Below are 24,853 nucleotides of genomic sequence, written 5' to 3'. Positions count from 1 at the left end.
CTTATGGGGAAAATTCATTCACATACCGAACATTTCGCATAACAGCCAGCCCTCTTGCACGGATTAAGGTCGCTATGCGGGGGTCCACTGTATACCTAGTTGGATGAATCTTATTGTGGCTAGCTGGTCTAGTGGCTAACGCGACGGGCTGGAGTTTTGAGACTCTATGACCGCGGGTTCAATCCCGGCTGGGGGTATGGTTTAAACAGATTAGAGTTTAACAGCTCTAATATACATTATTTAGGTATGCTTACTGGTCAGAGGGCCTGTCATAAGTCCGAGTCATCAGTAAATGAGTATGTTGCTAAGTGAGGAGAGGCTGTATACAAAAAGATGTAATTCCAGATATGAATCAATACTGTAATTCTTCTTAATATAATTTGGCTTTGACTGAAAAAGTTTAAGGTATAAGGAGACTTAAGTTTGTTATGTTACAGGGACCGTCCACAAGCTGGGGTGATAAGCTGCTAAAGAAGCGTCCAGGAAAAGGAGGTTCCACAATTCTTTGGCTTCCCGGCAGTGGCCGACATGTTAGTGAAGGATACAGCTCCTACAAACCTTTTACCCACATTGTCCGGACACTCCATGTTGACGATGCAATTGATGTTTGCAATACATGCAGGATAGAACCCAAGAATGTAATAACTTTCAGCAGTATTGATTCTCGGGAGTTGTCTCCGTCACACCCCTGTGCCAACATTAAGGTTCTTTGGTTTAGTACAAGTTCTGGTGATCAGGATGACAATGCACCAGATTGGTATGGCAATGTTGAGTTTGCTGTGGATGCTAAAATTTTGCTTCAACAGTGGAAATACTTTTACTTAGTAGAGATGATGACAACACCAACACACACAACTTCACGTATTCTGGTGACCAATTCTGACTACTCTGATGTATTGACAGAATACAACCCAAACTGTGTTGGAGGACCATGGCAGGTCACTGCAGATGGCCAGTTTGCACTCAGTAAATGCTCACGTTTTAAGTTTAAGGGCACTAACATTCATGAACATGTCCTTGAATTTATGCTCGAAGTAAGTCGAAGAGATGAGAAGAAAATTATTAAAGAATGTCAGATATCATTCAAAAACCACGAGGAGGCAAAAGACATGAAAGTCCGTCATGTTTGCAATAGGTACCAACGTGCAGGCTTGCCTTGCCCTACTCCATTTTCTTGTCTTGTGGCAGCCTTTTATTTCTTCCTCAAAATGCAACAAATTGATACATCTTGGAGTAATGGCAGACCTAAACTTTCCAAAAGTGCACAGCAATATCTTCAGTTATTCCTGGAAGACCAGAAAAAGCAAGTGACTACTAAGTTCACTGCTATTTCTGTTAGTAATGGTCAAGTTCAAATCTCTTCTTAAAAATATTTTAGAAGTTAATTTTGCAATGACAGGCACTCTATGCCAAAACAATAGAGGTATGTTGATAGTTTTTGCATCATGTATATTATGATGGAATAGTTCAAAAAGATGGTGTATCACTGTAAATTAAATTTATGTAGGGAAAAATACATGCTGCACATTCTAAAAATACTAAGCAATTAAAAGCAAAATTAATAATATTATACAAGTAATGTGTTAGTGTTTAATGAACATTAATTTGTGACTCTTTTTCTAATAATGAGATTGATGTTTTAATGGATTATTTTCTTGCTTTGAATTAGTATGACTTTGCCAAAAGTGTCCTTCACATTCCTGATACAGCACATTCCTGATACAGTATTAATGCACTAAGACTGTTTTTGTACAATAGTCTTATGAATATAATCAAAATAAAAACAAACAAATATACATAACTTTGAATTACAGAACAGTGGTGAATTATTATTTATTTACAGATCAGTTTCAGAAGTTCTCAGAATAAATTTGTAATTTCCTTACATACTGTACATAGACTCTATATGATTATATAGCTCTGATATTTTGTTTGTGGAACTGCATTCCAAAAAGGATGGGTGTGACATTCCTTATAATATCAAAAAACTTCCCCTGTATATAATTCTTCACTCTTACACTATCCTATAAGTCATGCTTATTATATTTTTCTTACAAGCCTACCTTAAGCTATTCCATTTAAATGGACAAGTTGTTATATAATATTTTTCTTGATTCACTGTACTACCTTTACCTGGCAATACTGGTCATCTCAACCATCCCATATATAACCATGCAGTACTTATTCCGTATACAGTAAATATCTTAAGTTTTATACCAATAGTTAATCTTAATAGAATGAATCAAATTTGTATATTTCTCATTCCACATCTCATTCCTGGACAGAGTTGGAAAAAAGCATAGTAAGATATCCAATAATCCTTGATTTACATTCTTCATATTTCTGTCATTTGTGGTATGTCCAAGGAATCCACCCACCTGTCTTCCTTTAATTTTTATCATTTACATTTTGTTGATATCACAGTCCAAAATTCACTCACTCAGGTCATCCAGGAACCACGTTGTTGTACTTAATATAAGCTGTGCTCCTGCACTCGCAGTGTAAGCAAAAACACTAGCAGTGTAAACACTAATTGGACAGTATTACAAATATTGTGATAATAAAGTCTTCTACTCCTAAACTGTTGTTTATATCCCCAGACCAGTCTTGTATTTTGTTCCAATCCAGTGACACTTGACAAGATGTATGTGTATACCTTCTTGGCACTCACGTATATCTGTGGCACTCATGTATACAGTGGACCCTCGGTTATCAGCCATTCCAGATATCAGCCAATTCGGTTTTCACCCGCTTTTTTGACCAAAATTCTATCCCAGTTATCGGCCGTTATTTTGGAGATCAGCCGTATTGGACGTGTCCATTCACTGTTCCATCTCGTTTGTGAGTCAGTCTGGCTGTGTTTTTGGGTGAGTGAGGAAGCCTCTGCGCATTCATCCAAACATTCACTATAATCCATTTTTTTTGTGGTTATTGATTGAGTGCAACTGCAAAATAAGCCACCCTGGGCCCAAAGAAGTAAAGTTCCTTTGGTAAAGAAAGTGAGAAATACGTTGGAATTTAAGAAAGAAATTGTTGAAAAGTATGAGAGTGGTGTACATGTGCTGGAGCTTGCCAGAATGTATGAGAGATCCAAATCAACAATCCCTTCCATCCTGGCAAAGAAAGTAGAAATCAAGGAAGCTAATGTTGCGAAAGGGGTAAATGCGCTAACGAAACAAAGGTCACCAATAATCGAAGATGTGGAGAAGTTATTGTTGGCGTGGATCACCGAAAAACAATTAGCAGGAGATAGTGTTGCGGAGTCGATCAATTGTGAAAAGGCAAGGCAGTTGCATGCGGATCTCGTAAAGAAAATGCCTGGAATGAGTGCTGCTGTTAGTGAATTTAGGGCCAACAAAGGCTGGTTTGAGAGGTTTAAGAAGCGTAGTGGCATACACAGTGTTGTAAGACATGGCGAGGCTGCAAGTTCTGACGAATGTGCAGCCGAAGCATTTGTTGACGAATTCAAGGGGTGCATAGAGTCTAAAGGATTCCTCACCCAACAAGTGTTCACTTGTGACAAAACAGGCTTCTTTTGGAAGAAAATGTCAAACAGGACTTACTTCATGCAGGAGGAAAAGGCATTGCTAGGACACAAGCCTATAAAAGACAGGCTTACTCTTTTGTTCTGTTGTAATGCAAGTGGGGATTTCAAAGTGAAGCCTTTACTGGTGTATCACTCTGAAAATCCCAGAGTGTCCAAGAAAAACAATGTTGTCAAGAGTAAACTGTGTGTGTTGTTGAAAACTAATAATAAGGCACTGGTCACAAGGCAAATTTTCATTGATTGGGTCCATGAAGTGTTTGGCCCGAGTGTGAAAAAATACCTCCAGGAAAATATATTGCCACTCAAAGTGTCTCCTGGCACTGGACAATGCTCCTACTCATCCTCCAAACTTGGTAGACTAATTGTCTCTGGCATTAAATTTTATAACAGTGAAGTTCTTGCCTCCTAACACCACTCCTCTCATCCAGCCCATGAACCAGCAGGTCATTTCTGACTACAAAAAACTACACAAAAACAGTGTTTCGAAGGTGCTTTGAAGTGACCTCGGACACTGACTTAACCCTAAGAGAGTTCTGGAGGACTCACTTCAATATCCTCCATTGCATAAGCCTTATAGGTAAGGCTTGGCAGGGAGTGACTTCCACAACTTTGAACTCTGCTTGGGGAAAATTGTGGCCAGATTGTGTCCTCAACAAGGATTTTGAAGGGTTTGAGGCTAACCCTGACGACCCTACGCCTATTGTGGAATCTGTTGTGTCTTTGGGGAAGTCCATGGAGTTGGAGGTGAGTGGCGATGTGGAAGAGTTCGTGGAGGACCACAATGAAGAGCTAACCACTGAAGAGCTGCAAGACCTTCATCTGCAACAACAACAGACCACAGCTGAGGAAATTGGTTCAGAGGAGGAAGAGAGAGGGGAGAATGTGCCTTCTTCAGTGATTAAGGACATTTGTACAAAGTGGAGGGAGGTGCAAACTTTTGTTGAAAAATATCACCCTGACCAAGCTCAAACAAGCCATATCTGCAACATGTTCAGTGACAAAACCTTGTCCCACTTCAGGCAAATCTTAAAGAGACACCAGAAACAGAGCTCTCTGGACAGCTTTTTTGTGCAACGTGGGTGCAGTGACTCTCAAGCTGGTCCTAGTGGCAGTAAAAGACAATGAAGGGATGTAACCCTACAGAAGGCTTTGATACCTGAAGTCCTTATGGAGGGGGATTCCCCTTCCAAACAATAATCAGTCCTCCCCTCTCTCCTCTTCCCTGTCTTCAATAAAGGTATATAATAGTGATTTAAATGTTCATTTATTTATTTTATTTAACTCTCTTTGTTTTGTGTATGTAAAACTATAGTTAATCTTTAAAAAATGTGTTTTTCGTTAATATTTTTCGGTGTCTGGAACGGATTAATTGTATTTACATAAATTCTTATGAGAAATATTATTTTGTTTTTTGGCCACTTCGGATTTAGGCCGACCTTCTGGAACAGATTATAGCCGATAACCGAGGGTCCACTGTACATGCTTTGCATTCATACGTATTCCTATCTGGCACTAGTGTATACTTGACTGGCATTAGAGTATTACTGTCTAGCACTTGTGTATATCTGCCTGGTACTCATGTAGACCTGTCTGGGATTCTTTTGTGTATCTGTCTGGCATTTGTATATACCTACAAATTTTAGAAACAATTTGGATGCAGAGCAGGTGAGGTCCAACTAAACATTATGCTTAACCCTTTCCGAGTTGGTGCTATACTAGTATGGCTTGCGCGCCAGGGTTGGTGCCGTACTAACACACATAAATTCTAGCACCCTCAAATCAAGCGGGAAAAAGCTGGTAGGCCTACATGTGAGAGAAAGGGTCTGCATGGTCAGTGTGAGCAGTAGGAAAAAATCAGGACCCAGTGGTGCATTGTGGGAATGCCTTGTTTACCATGCCTTGCGGTAAGAAATTCCTCACTCCTCGGCGAATTGGGACACTTTTGTTCCCAAGTGACAGTTCAAACACAGATGGAAATGTCAGTGAAGATGACTTTCAAGGTTTTGAGGAGTTTGTGACTGAAACTAATGACCATAGTACCAGTAATAGTAAGGAAAACCTAGATGACCCACAACTTTCCACCTCTGGTGCTGGGGCATCTTGTTCACATCCAGTCATACCAGAACGAAAGAGGAAACTCGTATTTCCCCGTGTCCAGGACTCAGATGTGAGCAGTAGTGATGATAGTGATAGTGAATGTGATCTCCTAGCTCTTGACAACAGTTCCAGTAGCAAGAGTGAAGTGGAGTATTCTCCAGTAAAGCATCAGTATATACGACGCTATATGCACTCTGGTAGTGTGCCATATGCTATTCCAAGGGTAAGGAGTACATCTCGGAGTACATCCCATGGCCATACAGCAAGAACAGATAATGAAAATGAAGATGATATTGTTGCAATTGGGGTGAAAAATGTGCATGCTGCATCAGATGGTAGTGGTTATAGTGGTGCCAGTCGTGAGTCACCAGCATTGGGCCATGCTGATACCCACGCAGGTGAGTCAGATTAGCTACAACAAAGGCCACCCTCACCCACCCACCCACCACACCAACCTCCACAACCACGACCACCTGTCAATATCCAATACACACCAGCAGACCACATCTGGGATTGGCAGGAAGGTGCCAACTTTGTTCCCAATCCCCATCACTTTGATGAAAGTCTAAGTGGAATATGGCCATTTTGTACACTTGGGAAAAATGCCACTGAACTGGAATCTTTAGAGTTATTCTTTGACGAACCCTTGATGGAAATTAGTCAGGGAAAGCAACACATACTTCGATTACACCATGGCAAACACAATACAGTGGACCCCCGCATACTGTTGGCATCACATAACGTTAAATCTGCATACCGATACATTTTATCGCTAAGATTTTGCCTCGCATACCGCTAAAAAACCTGCTCAACACTATTCGTCCGAGACGCGTCTAATGTGCGGCCTGAGCCAGCCTCACATGTTCCGCCGGTGGCATTGTTTACAAGCCAGCCTCCGCGGTAACATCCAAGCATACAATCGTAACATTTCGTATTATTACAGTGTTTTTGGTGATTTTATCTGCAAAATAAGTGACCATGGGCCCCAAGAAAGCTTCTAGTGCCAACCCTGTGGTAAAAAGGGTGAGAAATATTATCGAAATACTGTGGTACCATGGTCAACTGCTGCTGCTGCTGCTGCTGCTGCTGCTGCTGCTGCTGTAGCACTGTCAGCTGCTGCTGCTGCTGCTGTAGCACTGTCAGCTGCTGCTGCTGCTGTAGCACCATCAGCTGCTGTTGCTGCTGCTGTACCACCGTCAGCTGCTGCTGCTGCTATAGTACCGTCTGCTGCTGCTGCTGCTGTAGTACCATCTGCTGCTGCTGTAGCAACGTCTGCTGCTGCTGTAGCATCATCTGCTGCTGCTGTAGCACTGTCAGCTGCTGCTGCTGCTGCACTGTCAGCTGCTGCTGCACTGTCAGCTGCTGCTGCTGCTGTAGCACTGTCAGCTGCTGCTGCTGCTGTAGCACCGTCAGCTGCTGCTGCTGCTATACCACCGTCAGCTGCTGCTGCTGCTGCTGTTGTAGTACCGTCTGCTGCTGCTGTAGCACTGTCAGCTGCTGCTGCTGCTGTAGCACTGTCAGCTGCTGCTGCTGCTATAGCACTGTCAGCTGCTGCTGCTGCTGCTGCTGTACCACTGTCAGCTGCTGCTGCTGTACCACCGTCAGCTGCTGCTGCTGCTGTAGTACCGTCTGCTGCTGCTGTAGCATCGTCTGCTGCTACTGTAGCACTGTCAGCTGCTGCTGTAGCACTGTCAGCTGCTGCTGCTGTAGCACTGTCAGCTGCTGCTGCTGTAGCACTGTCAGCTGCTGCTCCTGCTGCTGTAGCACCGTTGTTGGTGTGGCTTATTGAGAATACCAAGAAACAATTAACCCCAGAGGGTTAGCCACCCAGGATAACCCAAAAAATTCAGTGTCATTGAAGACTGTCTAACTTATTTCCATTGGGGTCCTTAATCTTGTCTCCCAGGATGCAACCCACACCAGTCGACTAACACCCAGGTGAACAGGGAAAAACGCCTGGAACTAGTGCTCATATTGGTGAATTTAAAGCCAGCAAAGGTTGGTTTGAGAGAATATAAGAATCGTAGTGGCATACACAGTGTGATAAGGCCTGTTCTGGAAGAAAATGCCAAACAGGACCTACAGTACTCAGGAGGAAAAGGCACTCCCAGGACACAGTGTCTCATCAGTCATTGCTGCATCTTCAATAAAGGTAAGTGTCATTTATTCTTCATTTAGTAGAGTAGTACATGCACAATATATACTGTGCATGTACTACTCTACTATTGTGCATGTTTCCTTCTCTTTGTGTGTAGGAAAATGTATATTTCATGTGGTAAAATTTTTTTTTTTTCATACTTTTGAGTGTCTTGCACGGATTAATTTGATTTCCATTATTTCTTATGGGGAAAATTCATTCGCATAACGATAATTTCGCATAACAATGAGCTCTCATGAACGGATTAATATCGTTATGCGGGGGTCCACTGCACTTTCACCAAAATCACGCCTACACCAGTGGAAAGAGACAACTGTGGCTGAGATGTATCTTTTCTTTGCCACAATAATGCTTATGCCACATGTGTATAAGCAGTGTCAAATCATACTGGTCGACAGACTGCCTGATTGCAACCCCAGGTTTCAGTGATATAATACCAGTGAATCGATTTGTGCTACTGTTACATATGCTACACTTCTCAGACAAAACCAGGCCTGACAGAAATGACAGGTTATATGAGATTAGGAATGTGTTTGTGTATCTGGAGTTTACCTGGAGAGAGTTCCGGGGGTCAACCCCCTGCGGCCCGGTCTGTGACCAGGCCTCCTGGTGGATCAGAGCCTGATCAACCAGGCTGTTGCTGCTGGCTGCACGCAAACCAATGTACGAGCCACAGCCCGGCTGGTCAGGAACCGACTTTAGGTGCTTGTCCAGTGCCAGCTTGAAGACTGCCAGGGGTCTGTTGGTAATCCCCCTTATGTATGCTGGTAGGCAGTTGAACAGTCTCGGGCCCCTGACACTTATTGTATGGTCTCTTAACGTGCTAGTGACACCCCTGCTTTTCATTGGGGGGATGTTGCATCGTCTGCCAAGTCTTTTGCTTTCGTAGTGAGTGATTTTCGTGTGCAAGTTTGGTACTAGTCCCTCTAGGATTTTCCAGGTGTATATAATCATGTATCTCTCCCGCCTGCATTCCAGGGAATACAGGTTTAGGAACCTCAAGCGCTCCCAGTAAGTGAGGTGTTTTATCTCCGTTATGCATGCCGTGAAGGTTCTCTGTACATTTTCTAGGTCAGTAATTTCACCTGCCTTGAAAGGTGCTGTTAGTGTGCAGCAATATTCCAGCCTAGATAGAACAAGTGACCTGAAGAGTGTCATCATGGGTTTGGCCTCCCTAGTTTTGAAGGTTCTCATTATCCATCCTGTCATTTTTCTAGCAGATGCAATTGATACAATGTTATGGTCCTTGAAGGTGAGATCCTCCGACATGATCACTCCCAGGTCTTTGATGTTAGTGTTTCGCTCTATTTTGTGGCCAGAATTTGTTTTGTACTCTGATGAAGATTTAATTTCCTCGTGTTTACCATATCTGAGTAATTGAAATTTCTCATCGTTGAACTTCATATTGTTTTCTGCAGCCCACTGAAAGATTTGGTTAATGTCCGCCTGGAGCCTTGCGTGTCTGTAATGGAAGACACTGTCATGCAGATTAGGGTGTCATCTGCAAAGGAAGACACGGTGCTGTGGCTGACATCCTTGTCTATGGCAATATAAACACAAATGCAGTATAATGTGATCCTTTATTGACTACGTTTCGCCCACACAGTGGGCTTTTTCAAGTCACAAACAGAACTACCTGGGGTGGAAGGAACGCGAGTATTTATAGTCCGGCTGAGGTCAGGTGAAGAATGCTGCATCTGATGATGTACCGAGTTGGGTTGTAGAGTTTAAAAACTTGGGTAGCTTGGAAAGGAGACTGGACAAGTTTGTGAGCAGACCTTCTACAGTGTTCTTATGTGGGATAGCGATGAAGAAGTTTCTTGGCAAGTGGTTCAGCTATGTTATAGAAGCCACTACAGTGGACCCCCGCATAACGATGGCATCACATAGCGATTATTTCGCATACCGCTTACTTTAATTGCAAAAATTTTGCCTCATATACCGCTTAAAAACCCGCTTACCGATTTTCTTCCGAGACGCGCTCACATGTTCCGCCGGTGGCATTGTTTACCAGCCAGCCTCCGCGGTAACATCCAAGCATACAATCGGAATATTTCGTATTATTACAGTGTTTTCGGTGCTTTTTCTGGAAAATAAGTGACCATGGGCCCCAAGAAAGCTTCTAGTGCCAACCCTACAGCAATAAGGGTGAGAATTACAATAGAGATGAAGAAAAAGATCATTGATAAGTATGAAATGGAGTGCATGTCTCCGAGCTGGCCAGGTTGTATAATAAACCCCAATCAACCATCGCTACTATTGGTGGTACAGCTGCTGCTGCTGCTGCACTGTCAGCTGCTGCTGCTGCTGTAGCACCGTTGTTGGTGTGGCTTATTGAGAATACCAAGAAACAATTAACCCCAGAGGATTTGCCACCCAGGATAACCCAAAAAAGTCAGTGTCATCGAAGACTGTCTAACTTATTTCCATTGGGGTCCTTAATCTTATCTCCCAGGATGCAACCCACACAAGTCGACTAACACCCAGGTGAACAGGGAAAAATGCCTGGAACTAGTGCTCATATTGGTGAATTTAAAGCCAGCAAAGGTTGGTTTGAGAGATTTAAGAATCGTAGTGGCATACACAGTGTGATAAGGCCTGTTCTGGAAGAAAATGCCAAACAGGACCTACAGTACTCAGGAGGAAAAGGCACTCCCAGGACACAGTGTCTCATCAGTCATTGCTGCATCTTCAATAAAGGTAAGTGTCATTTATTCTTCATTTAGTAGACTAGTACATGCACAATATATACTGTGCATGTACTACTCTACTATTGTGCATGTATCCTTCTCTTTGTGTGTGGGAAAATGTATATTTCATGTGGTAAAATTTTTTTTTTCATACTTTTGGGTGTCTTGCACGGATTAATTTTATTTCCATTATTTCTTATGGGGAAAATTCATTCACATAACGATTATTTCGCATAACAATTACCCCTCTTGCACGGATTAAAATCGTTAACCGGGGGTCCACTGTATTCTGGTTGAAGTTGTCGGATATAGAAATAAGTGATGATTCCAGGATTCTTCGGTATTGAGTGTTGTCTTCTGTGGCGATAAGTCTTGAGTTTCTGTAGTTTATCAAGTGGTTGTGTGAATTACGGTGTTGTACGCAGGCATTCCTTGTGTCGTCAGACCTGCTTGCGTATTGGTGTTCTGAAATACGTGTTTGGAGGTCCCTTGATGTTTCGCCCACGTATAACTTGTTGCAGTCATTACAAGGGATTATGTATACCCCTGCAGAGGATGGAGGCTTGTCCTGCCTACTACTGGTGATGTCCTTGATGGTCGTGGTTGTGGAGGTAGATACTTGGAATGATGTTTTGGCAAAGATGTTGGAAACATGTTTGGCAATGGAGTTGGTGGGAAGGACTATGTATCTCTTCTCGGCAGTGTCTTCTCTGGGTGTGTTGAAGATGTTTAGTGCTCGCCGTCTGCAGTCTCTGATGAAGTGACGAGGATAGTGGAGTTTGGAAAATACCTGTTCAATTATAGTGCATTCTTCCTCAAGGAACTCGTTGCTGCAGATTCTGAGTGCACGCAGGAAGAAGCCTATAATTACACCACGTTTGGTTTTGGTGTCGTGGTGAGAGTAGAAGTGGAGAAGATCGTTTTGGTTGGTGGGTTTTCGATAGACTTTAAAACGAAGTTCGTGGTCAGCTTTGCAGAGTAGAACATCAAGGAAAGGAAGAGTGTTGTCGACCTCTTCTTCAAGTGTGAACTGGATTGAAGGCTCGACCTGGTTGAGCTTGTCTTGGAGAGCTTGAACGTTGAAGCGTTTAGGAGTTATGAGGAGAATGTCGTCAACATAACGGAGCCAGGTGACAGACGAAGGAATAATGGTGGAGAAACGTTCGGCTTCTAGATGTTCCATGTATAGGTTCGCTAGGACTGCACTGAGTGGCGAACCCATGGGTAGTCCAAAAGTCTGCTGAAAGAGGTGATTTTCAAAAGAGAAACACGTAAAGCCAACACATAGTTCAACCAGGTCGATGAAGTCGCTGGCTGGAATGGGAAGATCAAGTGAATCGTCAATTTTCTTGCGCAAGAGATCGATGGCTTGTTTAGTAGGTACTTTAGTGAATAGGGAAGTCACGTCAAGGCTGGAAAGTTTCTTGTTCCTGATGTTGATGTTGCGAATGCGATTGAGAAGATCACCTGAGTGTTTGAGATGTGCTGGACTGATAGTGCCCAAGAGTTTCGAGAGGTGTTTGGCGAGAATTCCTGAGAGCTTGTGGGGAGCACTGCCTATTCCCGAGGATATGGGCCTCAGTGGGATACCAGGCTTGTGAGTCTTTGGCAGGCCGTACATTCTGGCAGGTCTGGGGTTGCTGGGCATGGTGTGCAGAAGTTTCTTCCCTTGTTCTGAGCTCCTCAGAATGCGGCGAGTCCTTTGAAGAAAAGTTTTAGTAAGGTTGTCCACTTGGTTAGTTGTGAGAGGTTTGTAGGTATCTGGGTCATTAAGTAGATTGAGCATTTTGTTCCTGTAATCGTCAGTGTTCATGATAACAACACCACCTCCTTTATCAGCGGTGGTGACCCTGATGGTCGTGTCTTCTGCTAAACCTTTGAGTGCATTGATGTAACGTCGGGGTATGACTGGGGAGCTGCGTGTTGAGATGGCTGCTGAGATGATGCCTTGAAGATAGCCTTTTTGGAAGTCGGAGTCATTGTGTCTGTAATTTTTGGCGATGAAATTGAGGTCTTGTTTAGGTTTCGTAATTCCTGTTGCGAATTTGAGGCCTAAGCTGAGGGCTTCAGTTTCTGTGGTTGACAGTGGACGAGATGAAAGATTTTGAATAATTTCAGGTCTTCCTAAACTTTTCCAATTACTATTATCGCCTATTATCACTAGGCACAACACTCCGAGGCAACATGAACAGACGCACCGCCGAAATCATTCGCAGCAGAGTTACCACAGAGAATGTTCAACAGAAGATCAGACTTACTAGGAAACTACAAACACTCTGCGATAATAGTAATTGGAAAAGTTTAGGAAGACCTGAAATTATTCAAAATCTTTCATCTCGTCCACTGTCAACCACAGAAACTGAAGCCCTCAGCTTAGGCCTCAAATTCGCAACAGGAATTACGAAACCTAAACAAGACCTCAATTTCATCGCCAAAAATTACAGACACAATGACTCCGACTTCCAAAAAGGCTATCTTCAAGGCATCATCTCAGCAGCCATCTCAACACGCAGCTCCCCAGTCATACCCCGACGTTACATCAATGCACTCAAAGGTTTAGCAGAAGACACGACCATCAGGGTCACCACCGCTGATAAAGGAGGTGGTGTTGTTATCATGAACACTGACGATTACAGGAACAAAATGCTCAATCTACTTAATGACCCAGATACCTACAAACCTCTCACAACTAACCAAGTGGACAACCTTACTAAAACTTTTCTTCAAAGGACTCGCCGCATTCTGAGGAGCTCAGAACAAGGGAAGAAACTTCTGCACACCATGCCCAGCAACCCCAGACCTGCCAGAATGTACGGCCTGCCAAAGACTCACAAGCCTGGTATCCCACTGAGGCCCATATCCTCGGGAATAGGCAGTGCTCCCCACAAGCTCTCAGGAATTCTCGCCAAACACCTCTCGAAACTCTTGGGCACTATCAGTCCAGCACATCTCAAACACTCAGGTGATCTTCTCAATCGCATTCGCAACATCAACATCAGGAACAAGAAACTTTCCAGCCTTGACGTGACTTCCCTATTCACTAAAGTACCTACTAAACAAGCCATCGATCTCTTGCGCAAGAAAATTGACGATTCACTTGATCTTCCCATTCCAGCCAGCGACTTCATCGACCTGGTTGAACTATGTGTTGGCTTTACGTGTTTCTCTTTTGAAAATCACCTCTTTCAGCAGACTTTTGGACTACCCATGGGTTCGCCACTCAGTGCAGTCCTAGCGAACCTATACATGGAACATCTAGAAGCCGAACGTTTCTCCACCATTATTCCTTCGTCTGTCACCTGGCTCCGTTATGTTGACGACATTCTCCTCATAACTCCTAAACGCTTCAACGTTCAAGCTCTCCAAGACAAGCTCAACCAGGTCGAGCCTTCAATCCAGTTCACACTTGAAGAAGAGGTCGACAACACTCTTCCTTTCCTTGATGTTCTACTCTGCAAAGCTGACCACGAACTTCGTTTTAAAGTCTATCGAAAACCCACCAACCAAAACGATCTTCTCCACTTCTACTCTCACCACGACACCAAAACCAAACGTGGTGTAATTATAGGCTTCTTCCTGCGTGCACTCAGAATCTGCAGCAACGAGTTCCTTGAGGAAGAATGCACTATAATTGAACAGGTATTTTCCAAACTCCACTATCCTCGTCACTTCATCAGAGACTGCAGACGGCGAGCACTAAACATCTTCAACACACCCAGAGAAGACACTGCCGAGAAGAGATACATAGTCCTTCCCACCAACTCCATTGCCAAACATGTTTCCAACATCTTTGCCAAAACATCATTCCAAGTATCTACCTCCACAACCACGACCATCAAGGACATCACCAGTAGTAGGCAGGACAAGCCTCCATCCTCTGCAGGGGTATACATAATCCCTTGTAATGACTGCAACAAGTTATACGTGGGCGAAACATCAAGGGACCTCCAAACACGTATTTCAGAACACCAATACGCAAGCAGGTCTGACGACACAAGGAATGCCTGCGTACAACACCGTAATTCACACAACCACTTGATAAACTACAGAAACTCAAGACTTATCGCCACAGAAGACAACACTCAATACCGAAGAATCCTGGAATCATCACTTATTTCTATATCCGACAACTTCAACCAGAATAGTGGCTTCTATAACATAGCTGAACCACTTGCCAAGAAACTTCTTCATCGCTATCCCACATAAGAACACTGTAGAAGGTCTGCTCACAAACTTGTCCAGTCTCCTTTCCAAGCTACCCAAGTTTTTAAACTCTACAACCCAACTCGGTACATCATCAGATGCAGCATTCTTCACCTGACCTCAGCCGGACTATAAATACTCGCGTTCCTTCCACCCCAGGTAGTTCTGTTTGTGACTTGAAAAAGCCCACTGTGTGGGCGAAACGTAGTCAATAAAGGATCACATTATACTGCATTTGTGTTTATATTGCCATTGTGTCGGTATTTTATACCATTTATTTCCATCCTTGTCTATGTCGGATATGAGGATGAGAAACAAGATGGGAGCGAGTACTGTGCCTTGTGGAACAGAGGTTTTCACCGTAGCTGCCTCGGACTTTACTCTGTTGACGACTACTCTCTGTGTTCTGTTAGTGAGGAAATTATAGATCCATCAACCGACTTTTTCTGTTATTCCTTTAGCATGCATTTTGTGCGCTATTACGCCATGGTCACACTTGTCGAAGGCTTTTGCAAAGTCTGTATATATTACATCTGCATTCTTTTTGTCTTCTAGTGCATTTAGGACCTTGTCGTAGTGATCCAATAGTTGAGACAGACAGGAGCGACCTGTTCTAAACCCATATTGCCCTGGGTTGTGTAACTGATGGGTTTCTAGATGGGTGGTGATCTTGCTTCTTAGGACCCTTTCAAAGATTTTTATGATATGGGATGTTAGTGCTATTGGTCTGTAGTTCTTTGCTGTTGCTTTACTGCCCCCTTTGTGGAGTGGGGCTATGTCTGTTGTTTTTAGTAACTGTGGGATGACCCCCGTGTCCATGCTCCCTCTCCATAGGATGGAAAAGGCTCGTGATAGGGGCTTCTTGCAGTTCTTTATGAACACGGAGTTCCATGAGTCTGGCCCTGGGGCAGAGTGCATGGGCATGTCATTTATCGCCTGTTCAAAGTCATTTGGCGTCAGGATAACATCGGATAGGCTTGAGTTAATCAAATTTTGTGGCTCTCTCATAAAAAATTCATTTTGATCTTCGACTCTCAGTCTGGTTAGCGGCTTGCTAAAAACTGAGTCATATTGGGACTTGTGTAGCTCACTCATTTCCTTGCTGTGATCTGTGTAGGACCCATCTTGTTTAAGTAGGGGCCCAATGCTGGACGTTGTTCTCGACTTTGATTTGGCATAGGAGAAGAAATACTTTGGGTTTCTTTCGATTTCATTTATGGCTTTTAGTTCTTCCCGCGATTCCTGACTCCTATAAGATTCCTTTAGCTTAAGTTCGATGCTTGCTATTTCTCTGACCAGTGTCTCCCTATGCATTTCAGATATATTAACCTCTTTTAGCCGCTCTGTTATTCTTTTCCGTCGCCTGTAAAGGGAGCGCCTGTCTCTTTCTATTTTACATCTACTCCTCCTTTTTCTTAGAGGAATAAGCCTTGTGCATACATCGAGTGCCACCAAGTTAATCTGTTCTAGGCATAAGTTTGGGTCTGTGTTGCTTAGTATATCTTCCCAGCTTATATCGGTTAGGACTTGGTTTACTTGGTCCCACTTTATGTTTTTGTTATTGAAGTTGAATTTGGTGAATGCTCCCTCGTGACTAGTCTCATTATGTTGGTCTGGGGCTCCATGCATACATGTCTGAACCTCAATTATGTTGTGATCTGAGTATATTGTTTTTGATATGGTGACATTTCTTATCAGAAATTCAATATGTATTTTTATCCCTTCAGGAAGCATGTTATCGATGAGTCTTTGATTCTGTTCAAAGGTAGGCTGTCGTTCAAGCAGTATATACTGAGCAAGAGGAAACACTTTGGTATAAAGTTGTTTGTACTTTGTGATTCCTACAGTTGTCTTGTATTGCATATTATTGTGTACACTGGAAGAAATACATTGTAAGATACCAGGAAGTTATTGGTTATCTTTTAGATTTTGCCACTGAAGTGGCTGGTTTATTGTGCACTCCATATCCATCCTGTGGATGGTAGCACAAGAGCATATGGATGCACAAAAGGCCTAAGAACTAGGCCCCAAAAGGGTTAACAGGTGTACACATGGATTTATATCTACATACCTACAGTTCACTTTTCTCTTACAAGCAAATTTCGGAAACTTGCTTAGTATATCTGGTATCTTATTTTCATAAGATATCTTGACATGTCACATAGGTTATTATACTGTCTATCTCTGTATTCCTCAATAAGTGGACAATTAAGCACAGTTTTCAAGACAGTGACCATATGCCTGACCATATAATTTGCATTTAGTTTGATCATCATCTGTGTGTCTCCCAAACTGCCAGAAGTACTTGTAACCAAGCCTAAGCCTGGCCACTACAACATCAGTCAGTCTGTTCACATTGTAAGTTGCTCCATAAACATACTTATCTATGTTCATGTTATCATAGTGGGTTATAGATCTACTCAGGCTTCTAACTGCATTCCTATAACAATCATTTTCATCATTTATTTCTCTCCTAATATTATTCCTAATCCTAGACACAGTTATACCAAATTTATATTCTACATTTCTCCTGGGTACTCTTCTTTGCTAACATATCAACTTTATCATGAAGGAGTAATCCAATGTGTGATGGGATCCATAGCAATTGTACATTAATTCCTTTGTCCTGGATTGTCCTGGCTTCTCCAATGAGCATGTTGTTGGAGTCATTATATGAGTCAAGAGCCTTCACTGATGACATAGCATCAGTAATGATGATAGAGTCAAGCTCAGTGTCATAAGTTAGCTTTAGCGCCATTAGGATTGCAAACAATTTAGTTTGCTGTGTAGATGGCCAGTTGTTAATTCTTATGCCTAGTTCAACAAATTTATTATCTTTCTTAACTAGGGAGGTGGCAACAAGAGCAGATGCAGCCCTGCCAGAAGACTCCTGTTTAGATCCATTAGTGTATATAACTTGTGAAAACTTATTACTACCAGGTAGGCGAGAAATTTCTTCTTGAGCAGTTGCTTTAACAAGTGATTTAAGGAAGGGATTACTAGCAATGAGCTTCTTGGAAGGGACTTGCAGGTATGTGATATTAAATGAACACATCTTCCATGGAGGGGTGAAATTCTCTTGTTGTCTACAGTGATACAGTTCATGTAGGTTATAAAACTTAATGTAATTGTGCGTTTTCACAATCCATTTAGATATGTGTGTATTTAAATCTAGACACTTGGTAAGATTCATTGTGACAGTGTCTGGTTCATTTCTTAGCATTCTAATACCGAGTACAGTGTTAATCTCAACAATCTTATCACTGATACTAGAAATACCAAGCTCCTTCCCCATGTTAAGAACCTTTGTAGATTTGGGACTGCCAAGAAAAATTCTGAAAGCTTCATTTTGCATTAGCTCCAAGGGTTGGAGAGAACTTTCCCTAGCTAATATCAACATGGGAGCAGCATAATCAATTAAGGACCTAACATAGGCTATGTACATCATTCTAACAATTCTCACATTAGCACCATAGTTGGGGTTGTAGCCAGCAACAACTTTGAGAGCATTTGGCCTATCTTTACATTTCTTATTTAGTTGTGGTATAGTGGATTTGTTAAAGGGTACATCTACACCAAGATATCTGTAAGTTTTAACATAGCTAATGTTTTCACCCTGCAAGTAGATGGGTGGGGGATGTCGTTTGCTTGTTAATATCTTTGTTTTAGAGGAAGATATTATGAGGCCTAGTCGATTACAAATTTACTGAACTTCATTAAGAATGGTACTCATCTTCTTATGCCCTGTTGTATGCATCATGATGTCATCAGCATAACTTGTAGCTATATGTTTAGGTGAGGCAAATAGAGCATTTAGGAGAGCATTAATCAGAATATTAAATAGCATGGGACTGAGAACTCCTCCCTGCAGTGTACCTAGGGACATTTCTTTAGACTCGCTTCTAAAGCTTTGGTAGAGGACAGAGGATACTCTATTTGACAGGTACCCTATTATCCAGCACAGTAGGTTACCATCAATATTCATTTTGGCTAATTCATGTAGTATAACGGTTCTGTTTGCAATATCAAATGCAGATTTTAGATCAAGAAATGTGGTAAAACTAATAGAGGTGTGTGTAGTGAGAAAGGTGGAAATACAGTTCTCCACACTTTTACCCTTCATGAACCCATAGAGGTAGGGGGAAAGTTGGTGTCTGATTCTGTGGTACAGTCTGTTAAGTGTTATTCTTTCAAAATATTTACAAAGACAACTGGTTAAGGAGATTGGTCTAAATGTATCAGGCTGTTGGGGCTTAGGGATAGACACAATGAGATTATTGGTCCAGGAAGTAGGACGAACTCCCTCAACGTAACTGGTATTATACAGTACCAACAAAGGATTATCAGGCACGTGCCTTAGAATTCTGAGAATATCATAGGTTATACCATCCTCTCCAGGAGCAGTTGATCAACCTTTAGTTAATGCATTATCTAGTTCATACTTGGTGAAGAGGCAATCACATTCATCAACATTTTGGCTCATAAAATTAATCAGTTTCAACATTTCCTCAGAAACACTCTCTAAGTTTTTTCTAATATGAGATGGAAGGTTTTCATGCCTGGATGTTTTGGACCAGTCATTTATGAGGTCTTTTTCCTGGTTGTTTTATTTATACCTTTCCAAGCCAAACTTAAAGTGGTAGACCTATTTAATCCACTAACAAATTGTCTCCATTCCTTTTGCCTGAGTTTTTGCTTTCTCTTCCTTGCATTTGTTAGTGCAGCTTGGAACGTTCTGAGCAGGTCTGGTGTTCTACATTCACGGTATGCTTTACCAATCCTCCCAGCTGCATGTGTTAGATTGCGCAGCTGTGGATCATTATAGTATTTACATTGGCTTTTATTGTCATCTAAAGTGGAAGGTTTATGTTTTCTTTTCCTGCCCACTTGATCTGTGAGTACAGTCTCAATAGTGACAACTAAATCATCATTGAATTTTTGTGTGCCAATGGGCTCGTAATTCTTATACTATTGATCAAAGGGGTTAATAAAGTTATCTCTGTGGTCTTATTTGAGAATAAGTTTCCTCCTTCTGTACTTAGCTCCTTGATTGTTCGAGATATGATCAAGATTGGCAGTTGTGAATCTCGAGAAGTGATCAGACAGAAGATCATCAACTATGACAGAGTCATGCATCGTATATGATGTATTAAATCCAAGGTACAGATCTAGTATGCCACCATATATGTGAGTAGGCTCAGTAGTGCCCACATTTCGAATATTATCATGCTCATTTAGAAATTTCACTAGTTTAGTTCCATTGGTGTTTTTTATAGACCCACCAATATTCTTATGTCTGGCATTAAAGTCAGAAACAATGAGGGTAGGTTCACTATTGATGTGATCTGGTAAAGCATCAGGTCGAAGCTGGTTTGCTGGGGCATAACGATTAAAAATGTTTATGGAAAAATCGCCTGCATATACTTTGACACCATGATACTGCATGTTAACTTGACTCTACAAGGAAAGGAGTGAATGTGGCAAATTCTTTCTGACATACATCACACAACAGTTGGTTGACCTTAGGTTATAAGCTGCATTTCCTGGCAACTTTGGTGGAGGTGCTCCATCTTTCAGTCTACATTCCTGCAAATAGATGGCATCAATATTCTTGGTTGCACTAATATGATGTAAGTCAGGCAACCGCTTCCTGATGGAAGCAATGTTCCATGAAAAGATTTGTAATGTATCCATTGTAGTGAGTTATTACAATCTCTTGCTCATAACATGGTAAGACTATTATGCTTTGGCTACAGTGTGCAGGCACTTAAGAGCAAATAGCATAGTTTGTATGTCTTTATCTTCAGAACCTTTTTCTTTAAGCATTTATCGGCATCTTGGCAGCCAGATCCAAGGCTAGTCTTGAAGCCAAGAGTCATGGACTTCTTACAAATTGCTTAGAACTGAACGGAGATTGCTGCACTTTTGACATCATGAACATACTCAGGAGCATCATCCTGACTCCATATATTTATTAAACTTATCAGCATTTGTTCAAGATGCTCAATTTTTTTGCAAGTCTGTTATAATTTGAGGAAGGTCAGGCGAATCCAATGCCTCTCCAGAGGAAGGCACTTCTGAATTAGTTCTTTCTTTAACACCTATCACCTTAACAGGTACCATAGTTACATTAGTGTTCTCTGATGGTGCCTGTGGCATGACTGCCTCATCATTCATTGTAGGTAGATCCTGTGCATCTAACCCATCTCCAGCTTCCAGGGGGGTTACATGTGTGGTGTCCATCTGACTGTTGTAGATGTGTGTATTGGGAAGAGTGATATGCTCATCCTCATATTCAGGTGTAGGTGTAAGTATCGGTAGTGGCAGATCAGTACTTCCACATGTGCTAGCAGGGATGGCTAGCTCCTCCACAACTGGTGTGTGTGATGGCATTCTGTGATGTGGTTAGAACAATGATGGAATTATGTCTGGTAAAGGGCATGTATTGTGGAAAATACTGTATATATTTTCCGGAAATACGGTAATTTATAGGTAAATAGATGGCCTATATTGTATTTAGTAAAAATTATATTATGGAAAATGGGAAACTGAACCTGCACCTGCGCAGAAGAACTCGCCATTGCTGTTTGAACTGGTCAAGTGTTAGTGAATATTGGGAAGAATTTTTCGTGCTCTAGAGGTTAAAATTGGGTTGACACCTCTCAAATAGGAGACGAAATTGTTGGATGTGCATTCCTGCATAACTTGAGTATCAGTCGACAGGACAGGACAACTCCAGGAACCTCAGATAAGCTGTCTAATTTATGTTTAAATTCTGGCCAGTAAATTTTTCATAAATGTAGGCAAAAGGGGGGGGGGGTCCTGTACATGACACATTAATCTCCAGTCAAATTGGTGAGTGTTATGATTTTAAGATATTCTCCTTCTGTTATGTAAATGTGTTTATATGTAATCATTTTTTAATTTAATATACAGTCCTGGTGTATGTATATTTCATTTATAATTAATAGGTCCAGAGCAACTTGTGGATATGACAGTGGTAGGTATCGAAGGGGGACATTTTTTGCGACCTAGGTGTCCCAAATTCCTGCTTGTCTAATGATAAATAATAATTATCTTTGTTCATTTACTGTTATGTACATAACGATACATTCAGATAAATGTAATTTTCCAAATTTAATTTGCCTGTTGGTCCTTCTTGAACCAGAGGTAATTAGTGAAGTCATTAATTAGTTAATTACTTAATAATTATATGTGAAATGACAGAAGGAGGTGGATGCTAAATTCACAAATTTACTTAATGTGTAGTGGATTAAAATAATTACAATATTAATTTTGATAAGCTAAGCTCAAGGGTGGCTAAAGATTATATTAATGTGTATAATATTAATTTTGCTATGCCAAATTCTGGCAAGGATTTATATTAATTGTATAATATTAATTTTGATAAGTCAAGTCTGGCTAAGTTTATATTAATTTGTATAATACTAATTTGATACGACAATTCTGGCCAAGATTTATATCAGTGCATGTGCAATTGATAAGCCAGGTATTGCTAATTATATTAATGTGTATAATACTATGTACTAAATTATGCACTTTATGAAGGTAAATAGTACATCTTACCTTTGAATAAATCCTAGCTACTTGAGCTTAGCAATTACATGTAAGAAAATTATATAAATTTTAAATGTACATTAATACAAACCTTTAGCCAGCCTTGGCTTATCAAAATTATTATACAAATTAATATAAATCCTTGCCAGAATTTGGCATAGCAAAATTAATATTTTTTTATTTTATTATCACACTGGCCGATTCCCACCAAGGCAGGGTGGTCCGAAAAAGAAAAAGTTTCACCATCATTCACTCCATCACTGTCTGTAGTGTAAAGCACCCTTCTGGCAAGACAGTGATGGAGTGAATGATGGTGAAAGTTTTTCTTTTTCGGGCCACCCTGCCTTGGTGGGAATCGGCCAGTGTGATAATAAAATAAAAAAATATTAATTTTGCTATGCCAAATTCTGGCAAGGATTTATATTAATTTGTATAATAATTTTGATAAGCCAAGTATGGCTAAAGGTTTGTATTAATGTACATTTAAAATTTATATAATTTTCTTACATGTAATTGCTAAGTTCAAGTAGCTAGGATTTATTCAAAGGTAAGATGTACTATTTACCTTTATAAAGTGCATAATTTAGTACATAATCAGTGTTATTAAGTTGAATTTAATAAATTGCATCATGGCTAAAAAATGAGGAAATTAATATAGAAGACAAACATATGGAATATAAAGCAAAGAAAGCATCACTGCAAGCTAGAAAGGGTCATGTAACCAAGGCATATAATAAATGTTTAGAATTAATGAATCAAGAAACTGTGAATACTGATGATTTAAAATTGTATTTAGATGCTTTAGGTAATAGATATGATTCATACAAATTATATTACAACAAATATGAAGGAGATTTGTTAGTAAACTGTGTAGATGAGACTGAAGTAGATCTCATGATTAATCAGTATTATGAATTAGAAGAAAAGATTCTTTCTTGTAAAAGTCAGGCTTTGAATAAATTAAAATGTGTAAACCAGGCAGTTAATCAGTCTGCTCCAACAAATAAGATGTCTTTGCCAAAACTCCCAGAATTATGTTTACCTGTATTTAATCCTGGAGAAAACTAGGGAGTTTTGGTCAATTTTTAAAGCAGCTGTGCATGACAGGAGTGACCTATCCTGTGTAACTAAATTATTTTACCTCAAAGGACAGGTAAGAGGAGATGCTCACATACTCATACAAGCCTTTCCCAATGTAGATGACTCTTACAAGGAAGCAGTTGACTTGTTGAAGGTCACTTATGGTAATATAGAACAAAGTATGTTGGATCTAGTGAATATCATTGTTAATTTAAAATCTCTAGATCATACTTAGAAAGGTTTACAGCAGTTTAGAGTTAAACTGGAGAGCACTCTCAAAACTTTAAGTAATAAATATAATCTGAAGGAATCAGACTGGTTATTGAGTGCCATGGTACAGAATAAATTAAGCTGTAAAACACTTCAATGGCTCTCAAAAAAGTATCACAAGGGTTATTTTGGTCTGGAGGAAATAAGACTAGGTCTACAAGAATTAATTGTGCAGTTGCAGACCAGCCAACTAACTCAATTTAAAGATGCAACACATAATAACTCTGAGGTATCTGTCAAGTTTCACAAAGGGAAAAATTATCCCAATGGTAATAATCAAAATTCATTTCCTAAAAATAGTTGCATAGGTACATATCAAGTAGCAGGAATCAGAAATAATGATTCTCCACAAGGTAAGAAGAATAAGTACCCTCCTAAGAGTAGCCCAGTTAATAAGAAACCAGTCAAAGAAAAGAGAGATTGTATTTTCTGCAGGGTACTCATTTTTCTAAGAATTGCAATGCATACAAATCATGGAATGATAAAGTTGAAAGATTGGAGGAACTTGACAGATGTATCAGATGTCTAGGTAATCACAATGTAAAGGATTGTCATGCCAAATTAAACTTCTGTTATTAGTGTCACAAAGGAAGACACCATATAGTCATGTGTAAAGGTCTATATGATAATGTTGATTATAATGATAATATTGACAATCCTGACACAACAGTAGCTAATGTAAAAATTGCTGCTAATGTTAATAATGATGGTTTTGCTGAAGTAGCCTTACCTGTGTTACAGGTAAAAATTGATGATAAAAGGCATAAATCAAAAAATGTAACTGCATTATTAGACCAGGGATCCCAATGTGCTTTCATTAAACGTAAATGTCTTAATGGTATGAAAGTACAGATGGGAGATCCTACAACTCTAAAATTATCTGATTTTCTCTCAGATAAAAGAGCTCAAATGTATGACACTGTTTATGTAACTGTCAGGTTTGGCAATGAGAAAAAACGTGTTAATGCAGTAATTGTAGATAGACTTCCAGAGAAAATATCTACAGTAGGGGTTAGTAAAGCTACAGAAAGACTTTCACATAATGTAAATTTAGCACCTTCTGGTGTAAGTGATGATTCTCTGGGCCCAATAAATATTTTGATAGGTAGTGACTATTATGCCTCCTTTGTAAAGGGTATGGTAAAGAAATGTGGTGTCACCCTTTTGAAGACTGCAGGTGGCCATGTAATGTATGGTAGGATTCCTCGTAATAATAATTCGTGACTAGAG

The 24,853-nt window shown here is 40.7% G+C and overlaps 1 protein-coding gene across 1 annotated transcript in view; it reads left to right on the top strand.

Moving 5' to 3' along the window:
• LOC128692057 (uncharacterized) overlaps window positions 1-2,581 on the top strand; it is a 207,767-nt gene extending 205,186 nt beyond the window's left edge. The window contains exon 4 of the mRNA XM_070087587.1: window positions 438-2,581. Within this exon, the coding sequence (XP_069943688.1) occupies window positions 438-1,367 (930 nt within the window). The 3' untranslated portion in view covers window positions 1,368-2,581. The remainder of the gene's footprint in view (window positions 1-437) is intronic.
• The last annotated feature ends 22,272 nt before the right edge of the window (window positions 2,582-24,853 follow it).

This window comes from Cherax quadricarinatus, chromosome 2 (genome assembly GCF_038502225.1).
Source record: "Cherax quadricarinatus isolate ZL_2023a chromosome 2, ASM3850222v1, whole genome shotgun sequence".
In the NCBI taxonomy this organism is placed as follows: domain Eukaryota; kingdom Metazoa; phylum Arthropoda; class Malacostraca; order Decapoda; family Parastacidae; genus Cherax; species Cherax quadricarinatus.
This window is presented reverse-complemented; position numbering and strand designations above follow the sequence as displayed.